Here is an 8,575-nt window from a genome sequence, read left to right as displayed (position 1 = left end):
TTTTTTCGAAGTTTCTCAAGAACCATTCGAGCCAGAGAATTCGTTTTGGCATCATTGGATAGAGAATTGCATGGGGGGGGTCATGACCCCCATGACCCCCTCCTGGATCCGCCCTTGTTTTCAATCAAATCGGGGGTCAATGGTTTTGCGCAAAACTGCGACTTAAAGCAATTTTTCTTTGCATCTGAAGCATAAATTTAGCTCCTGATATATACAGGGTGTTCGATGCGATCTGTGAAGTTTCATTAAATTATTCAAGTCGTTTCCAGCCAAAAATCTTATGCGCAAAAAGTTCACATTTTTAAGTTTTGCACAGTTGAAACTAGCTTTAGAAGAAACTAGAAACATCCACTATTCCTTGTGTAGTGTCGAAAACTCAAATAAAATAGGCCACTTTTTGCATGTTGCTTAAGARCACTCAGTTTAGAACATTCCATTGTCATGTYTACTGCGAAAACAAATCGCTTTTCTACGCTTTTGCTAAAATGAGGATTTTCGCCGCGATAAATCACTTGAGAACCCGCAAAAGCGGGTTCCTTTTYAGTTTACCCCGGTAGGCCGCATAGTTGTGGCACACCTGTTGATTGGTACGACACTACGGTACCACTTTTCCACCTGTATCAGAGAACGCCAGGTAAAGACGGTCGGCAGTACCACTGCGAACCACTTTCGGTATTCGAAGAAACCCGCTCGTAAACATTCAATTCAGTTGGTGTAGTGGACGCGCGCTGTTTCAGATTTTCGAAAGTTTTTGGGTGCCAGATTTTGTACGTGTTGGTGAGTGGCTTTCTGGATTTTCACGTGAATAGTGAGTGGCAGAAGCCAATGTGGTGCATGTTGATCTGAGTTGTGAAGCCTAATTGGATTAAGCACGTGATCTAGGTAGGTACCATCAATGAAGCTGCATCGAATGTATCATAAACTGTAGATTCAAGCGCGTTTTGCTGGCGCTCTCAACGCTTAAAATTGATTAGATTAGGACCCGATTATAATCTGGCCTGTTGTTTCTCAAATTTATTTGAGTACAATGCGTTATTTTTAGGATTGAACTAATCCGAGGCCGCAAACGAGAACACTTTGTCTCCAAACATCAACTGGCTGATAAGGAAAATCTACATATTTCTGATTACAACCGCGAAACTACCTGTTGCCTACAGGGAGAGTGAAAATATCGAAAAATACGTGGTCCCATTGAAACTCTCTGCTGGCCCAGAAAATGCCGGCAAATATTTAAATTGTATGTTGCTTAAGTGCAAATATTTGTCGTTAAATTGCTGTGCTCAAAGGGGCCTTGAAAGCTCCAATAGACAACATAATTGGCGTTTTTCTGCTTGGCGATTGGCGCATTGGTGTAGAAAAACCATCAGGTTGATTAATTCCCATTGCGCTCCTTGCACGCTTCTTCGGCCAATCGCCCTAAAGTTATATCTTCAATCGCTTCAGAAGAGCGTATTTTATTTGGCTGGCACCGGCAGGATCTGGTAAACTTGGCAGGATTTCAAATAAATTGCTGACGCCGTCTCTGCCTAGTCCAGCCATATGCCTTGGGTTGCAACACTTGCATTCTTCAGCTGTGTCACTTTCATATGGAGCTAAGTGGCACTAAAGCCATTAAGAAGCATGCTCAAGCATGTGCTTCTTTGTATATCCTTTAACTGATCCGCTCGAATTCAAGCTCCGTCCTTATCTGCAGTTAATAAAATAGCTTATCTTCCAGACCAATGTTGGCAATGGAGCGCCAGCATCGTCGCTAATATGAAAAGCTACTGCGCTGAGCCGTAGAAACTCGAAAATGGCCCACAATCTGCGACTAGTTGGAGTTTTGGCGGTGCTGCTCAGCACTGTCCAGGCTCAAGAGCAGGCCGCCCCCATCTGCTATGGACCTGGCTCTTTGGCCACAGCAATAGTGCTGACCTTTTTGTTCACACTGTTGCTGGTTGGAGGCGTTCTCTATTTTCTGAAGAGGCGCGCTGATGCCAAGAAGGGTGAGTTTGAAACACTTCCTACTAATTACTAAGCGCTGAAGGTTGAGCTGGATGATTATCGTCTTAATGGCCATACCATAAGCGAAAGGAAAGTCAAGCTAATCGGTGGCTTGCAGTTGTTTATGGTTGCGCTTTCTACTGCAGAGTAGTGATAGTGTTTTCGGAGTGTCAAGGAGGTTTGAAATGCTCGATTCAAACAAAATTGGAAGTGAAAAAAGGCTCTTCCACATGTGGAGGAAAAATCACGATTTTACCTCCTCTGGTTTGGAAGCGACGGATTTTTGAATTCCGGGCAGACGCACAAAAAATGTAGAGTGAAATTCTGAAAATTCCTCACAAGTCTATTAATTGCGCCATTGAAAGCACGCTCACCTAGTATCTTAAGAAGTCGCTTGAAAAAGTCCCTGCGTTTGATCTTTTCTAATTTGGGAGTGACAATTTTTTAAATTCAGGACTGAGGCACAAAAGTTTCTACTGGAAAATTGCTTAAAAACCTCTTAGTGACTCAATTGAATCCAAACTCACAGAGTGTCTAAATAAATCGTTTTCTTCTGTTGGGGTAAAAAAGCGCGGTTCAATTTCTTCTAGTTTGGGAGCCACAAATTTTTGAATTCCTAAGTCACCAAAACTCCAAAAATGGAATTTGATACTTTGAAATTCCTCCAAAATCTGTTAGTGCTCCGGTTGATACCAAACAAACCGAGCATCTTAACAAGACTCTTCCTCATGTTGGAGTAAAAAAGCGCGCTTTAATGTCTTCTAGTTTGGGAGTGACGAATTTTTGAACTCCGCATTGAGGCACCGGAAACTGACTTTAAAAATTCTTCCAAAATTCGTTAGTGGCCCGATTGAAACCAAACAAACCCGGAATCTTAACAGAACCCTTCCTCATGTTGGAGAAATCGCGAGAAAGAAAGAAAGGAGAAGAAAAAAGCGCGCTTCAATCTCTTCTGGTTCCGGAGTGAGAAATTTTTGAATCCCGGATTGAAGCATTAATAACACTTGAAACTTTGAAAATTTATCACACGCTTCCTAGAGGCGCGATTACTCGAAACTCATCGAGCATGTTAATACACATGCATGTTTGAGAGCGACAAATTTTTAAATTGTGTCTCAGTCCGGATAAAAATTCGTGGCTCAAACACCAACTTTCAATATTCCGATATTTTTCCTATTAAAGACGCAAACACTCTATATATGCAGATTAGAGAGCTAAAAAAACCGTGGATTTTCATCTAAGAAAAAATTTAAATGCGCGGAATTCTCAGCAGATTAGCACGATTTTTAAGTGGAAATCAAAAACGTTGTCAGAATGCGAATCATGCAAAGCCGGTAGGCGCACAGAGGCCACCCGAAGGCGTTTAACACATAATTTAGCGATCAAAGAAGGAAATAGCCGATGTTAGATAGCTGCGAATGGAATCGCCTGCCCATCACCGGCTTCTTCAGGTGCGTGTTGCAGCGCCTTTAATGAACAAAAATATGAAACTACCAAATTGACCGAATCCTATGGTTTGGATCAAGAGCCAAACAAAATGAAATCAGCAACATCAATCAACGATGTGCTGCTAATTGGGTGTGCGAGAGTAAAAATAGCGGCCAGAGAACCAGTTTGCCTTTCAAGATTCCGATTGATACAAGACGGTATTTGTTGATCTCCTCTCACTTTGCACCATTTCCCATAGGAGTACCCAATTAACCGCTTGAATCCATGGAAAGTTCCTAGCCCTGATTAGTAATTTCGAATTGCTTGAAACAGTTAGGATAAAGTAGAGCGCTCCTTAAACAAATGGCACAGAGACCTAGAAAACGCAACTCCTTATCCAGCTCTAACAGTACCAAGACGAACAGTTTGGGTTCAATATGGCTTAATATATTCGCCCCTGATATTAGGTACTGTTACCGATGTCCATCTTCGAAAGTAGTGTAGAACCGCGCCATAAAGCAACAGATTTTCAAAAAGTCGAAACGAGTTTTCCGGCCCGAAGAATTTAGGGTCAGCCCACCAATGGCTTAACTGTATTTCTTGATCGGCTGAGATGGACGCTGCAGCGTGCTGCAGCTGAATTCATTCATCAGACATCCAGCATGTTGTATGCAAAGAGCAGAAATCGTCACAAAGTGCAGCTGAAGCAAGCTGAAGACTGAAATTCATCTCATCAATTATTAATGTAACAAGTTCCTTGCGACCGAGACTAGTTGACCGAGTTGTCGCACGTTACATTAACCATTAGCCGCTCTTAAATGGACGTAGGCCCATCCTTTTTTTCTCATTGTTTATCCAATTTGAATACCACATTGAAGGTGATTCATGACCACATCCCATTGCCATTGGAAAAAGCGTGTAAACATCGCTGGGAGAAAATTGAATTCTTCACGACCAAAACCGTATTCTTCATTCTTTCTCCTAATGCCCTACTCTGTGCCGGTTTCACTCTTGACTTACAAGCCAATACGGATTAAAATCGTTTCTCCTACGGTTCAATTACATAAATTGTTTTGTTTTATTCGTGTCCATGATACGTGCCATTGAACACCTTGCCTAACGACTTAATTGAGACCCGAAGGATGTGGCGGACTGTCCATTAGAGGTTGATAATAATCGGCTTTCAACAAGCTACAGATGCAGCAAGAAATTTATGTTTTATAACTAACGTGAGTTATTTTTTCAAAAAAAGTCTTCCAGTAATGCGCGGTGAGTTTGGTATCAATCGGGCCCCTGAGAGGACTTTGAGACACATTCAGAATGTTAAGTCGTATTTTTGGTGCCTCAGCCCGGAATTTAAAAAATCGCCGCTCCAAACTAGAGTAGATAGAAGCGCGATTTTTTTTCTCAGCACGAGGAAGAGTTTTATCGAGATGTTTGACGAGTTTGGTTTTAATCGGAAAAACTATGAGTTTTTTGAAAAATTTTCTATAATTTAAGTTCAGTTTTTTGTACCTCAGTTTGGAACTCAAAAATTCTTCAGGCTCAAACCAGGCATAGAGGCAGCTCTGTTTCGTCTTAGCATGAAAACAGGTCTTGTGGAGATGATTTCAATCGAGCTCCTAAGTAGCTTTTGAAAAATTTTAAGCATTTTAAATTGTGTTTTAGTGTCCGGAATTTAAAAATTCGTGGGTCTCAAACTAGAAGAGCTAGAAGCGTTATTTTTATCCTATGAGTTTCGTTTCAATTCGGTCACTGAGGATATATTGAGAAATTTTCAAAGTTGCAAGTTGATTTCCTGAGACAGTCCAAAATTGGAAAATTTGTTGCTCCCAAACTAAAAAAGACAAAAGTGCGATTTTTTTTCTCAAAATGAGAAAGAGACTTATTGAGATGCTCAGTGAGTTTAGTTTTAATCGAAGGACAAAGAGGATTTTGAGAAATTTTCACACTTTTAAGCTGATTTTTGACAGCCAGAATTCAAAAATGCGTTTCTTACAAACCAGAGGACAGAAGCGGGTGATTTTCCTCCGAAATATACGAAAGAGTTTTATTACAATACCAGACAAGTTTCGTTTTGATCTGGTCGCTGAGAGAATTTTGCCAAGTTTTGAGTTTGAAGTGGCTTAGTCCCAAACTTTATAAACATCTTATTGGAATTCCTTATCAAAAAGTCTCCTGCTGCTTATGAAGACTCTTCGTAAGGTTGAAGAAAAATTCGTGCTTCCATTTCTTTTAGTTTGGAAGCGAAGAATCTTTGAATTCCTAACTGAGGTATAAAAACATCACTTAAAATTTTTAATTTTTCCAAAAGGTCATAGTGGCCAGATTGACTCCAAACTTACCAACGATCTTGACAAGACTCTTCTTAATATTGAAGCATTAAACCGGGATTATATTTCTTCTGGTTTGGCAACGACAAATTTCTGAATTCCGAACTGAGACATCAAAAACACCAGTTGAAATTTTGAAAATTTCTCAAAGACTTCTGAGTTTCCAGAATTAAACCAAACTGGCAGAGAATCTTGATAGGACTCTTCCCCATGTTGAGGCAAAAAAACCGCTTTGATCCCTTCTAATTTGAGAGCAACGATTTTTTAAATTGCAAACTGAGGCATAAAAACCCAACTTTCAATTTTGAAAATTCCTCAAAATCCGCTCAGTACCCCGATAGAAATCAAACTCATCGAACATGTTAACAAGACTCTTCCTCATATTGAGGACAGAAATCGTGATTCTATCTCTTGTAGTTTGGGAGCAAGAAATTTTTAATTTCGGGTTGAAGCACAAAAAATTAAACTTAAAAGTTTGAAAATTCCTCAAAAATTTATTAGTGGCCCGATTGAAGCCTTACTCACCCAGCATCTTAATAGGGCTCTTGCTCATGTTGGGGCAAAAAAACGCGCTTCTATCTCTTCTAGTTTGGGAGCGACAATTTTTTGAATTAATTGAAAATATCGGAAATCTGCGACTCAACGACGTGAACAAATCTCCGGTAGTATCGGACTCATCAAACCGATTAGTTCGGGCAATTAAAAAATTAATTGTCAATACAATATCGCATTGAGCACGATTGAAAAACTTGTCCTTGCGGTTTTGTCTTGGCCAAGTGGAAAAACCGTTTCGATTACCCATTTGCTGAATCGCTTCCAGCTCCCATGATTGCTGACGATTATTCCTTTCGCTATGGTGATCAGTCTGGAGATAAAAACCGACGATTTGAGGTAAATATTTGATCAGTTTAGGCAGAGAAAAAGTGAAAAATTGTATACCTACTTACCTAAAGACAGTGTTGCAAAGTCATTGAAATTTTCTGGATTAGGACGCAGTTTAATTTGCTTGACGGTGACGTCCATTCCAGGCCCGTTTAAAGGCAACGCTGCTCGGATTTGATCGCTGTCAAGTATGGGCGGTTTGGATGACAGCAAACGTCAGACGGACCCCAGTTGGGAAAGTCGCGTTTTTTCGCGAAAATTCCACTTTCAGAAGGGAAAATTCCTTCAAGGCATAGACGGGAAATTCCGCTTCGCGGAAATCCGCGAATTTCACCCGGAAGATGCAAATTTTCGATGTTTTGACGGAGCGTGACGCGCACTGTGTTTCCCACCCCACATTAAACAATTGACTAATTCCCCCAAATGACGTTTGGGGGTATGTTGATGTCCAATGTTGCATGAGTTTGGCAACAGCGATGCTATTCTAGAATCTAGAAACAGCAGGAATTCCTTGAACGAGTTTCGGGCTAAATTAATGGGCAGCAATGTAGCGAATCGAGGCAAAAGCACTTTTCACGGCTGGGAAAATGCACGAAACCGTGAAGGCTGCAGCAGCGGCCAATCAAGACATTCAGATCGGTGAATTTTTCCCGAATCCGAACGGCATATTTGCCCGAACGGGCGCGCTTTGCTCACAATTATTTTTTATACCTTTATATGCAAAAGCAGGTTCTTGCTTAATGGATTGGGGCCCAGAGCGGAATTCATTATGAGCAGCAGCGACATTTTTATCATCATTTGCCTGAACCGCACCGGACGTTGGTTGCGATGGAATTCGTGTGGATAATTGGACGTGTGCGACTGCACCGACACGTTTTACTGCCACTTTTCCGCTTTTGGATCTCGTCCAGGTTTGGAACAATGCCTGATCGGTACGTGGCCTCAAAACACCACCCGATTAAACCAACAAAAGTTCGATCCTTCACTTAAACCTCCGTAAGGAAATTGTTTGATGCAATTTGTTTCAACTCAATTTCAATTTATAGCAATGATATGAACACTGTTCAACCTACATAACCCCTTTTTACAACATCAGTCTTCATTGTTTCCAAGAATTGTTCGCCCTCGCGTCTACGATTAAGGGCAAATGAACCTTTCTCGCTGAATAGTTGAGAGAAGGATGTCTATGCGGACCTTCTCCAGCTATTACTTTGAAGAGTACACTTTGAAAACTAACCACAAATGCTGACATGTTTTGTTTGAAATGTTTTATAACGCCACACATTGTTATCATCCCAAAGCAGCCAGACGATTCACCGCAGTCAAAAACTTGATCAATAACCTTGCAGGAACTGAAAATTGCTATTTAATTTTAATTGCTCTAATACGACTTTCCTTTACACGTTTGACCACATTACGTAAATGCTAGCAGTTAATTGTCTGCGGGGCTGGCAATATTCGCTTTAGATGATCAGGCGGAACCTAATAGAGAAAAACAATGCGTAATAAGTATGCATAAATATGTTTGCCTGCGATCAAGGACTCGCCAAAGGATTGTGCGATTATTATTCATATAATATAACTGTGCGACTTCGACAGGCATTTGTTGCCATTGCTGCCATAGAGAGTTTTATTTGCACATTTTGATCGCATCTATTGGACGGTTCCAAAATGAAACAGCCGGCCATTAATAGATTAACGGTTCTCTAGAACCTTCCAGGCCATTAAATATGCTAAGATATTCTTCAAAGTGTGCTGTGAACTCGTTTGATTCACATTGTTGGTGAGGTAGCGCGTCATAACTGCTTGGAGCAATGGAAGAGAAAAACAACCAAAGGCCTGGGAAAGCGCGGAATTCGTTACAAAACTGCACAGAAAAGGCTGATGATTATCTGCCAGCGCAATCTGAATGGATTCCTTTCGGATGAAGAGAACAGGTTCGCCACATA

General features: G+C 40.9%; 2 protein-coding genes across 3 annotated transcripts in view; one reads left to right on the top strand and one right to left on the bottom strand.

Moving 5' to 3' along the window:
- LOC109541707 overlaps nucleotides 1-7,052 on the bottom strand; it is a 14,122-nt gene extending 7,070 nt beyond the window's left edge. Inside the window, exon 1 of one of the 2 annotated variants that reach the window (XM_048669644.1) lies at nucleotides 6,692-7,052. The gene's annotated coding sequence lies outside the window, so the exon portion shown is untranslated. The remainder of the gene's footprint in view (nucleotides 1-6,691) is intronic. The other variant, XM_048669642.1, reaches the window with a different exon arrangement.
- The window catches only part of LOC125505585, a 13,639-nt gene continuing 5,596 nt past the window's right edge, over nucleotides 533-8,575 (top strand). The window contains exons 1-2 of the mRNA XM_048669630.1: nucleotides 533-882; nucleotides 1,718-1,985. Of these exons, the coding sequence (XP_048525587.1) occupies nucleotides 1,793-1,985 (193 nt within the window). The 5' untranslated portion in view covers nucleotides 533-882; nucleotides 1,718-1,792. The remainder of the gene's footprint in view (nucleotides 883-1,717; nucleotides 1,986-8,575) is intronic.

This window comes from Dendroctonus ponderosae, unplaced genomic scaffold (genome assembly GCF_020466585.1).
Source record: "Dendroctonus ponderosae isolate FM_Combo_2020 unplaced genomic scaffold, Dpon_F_20191213v2 Dpon_F_20191213_9, whole genome shotgun sequence".
Taxonomy (NCBI): domain Eukaryota; kingdom Metazoa; phylum Arthropoda; class Insecta; order Coleoptera; family Curculionidae; genus Dendroctonus; species Dendroctonus ponderosae.
The sequence above is the reverse complement of the archived record's forward strand: the minus strand, read 5'-3'. Positions and strand labels throughout refer to the sequence as shown.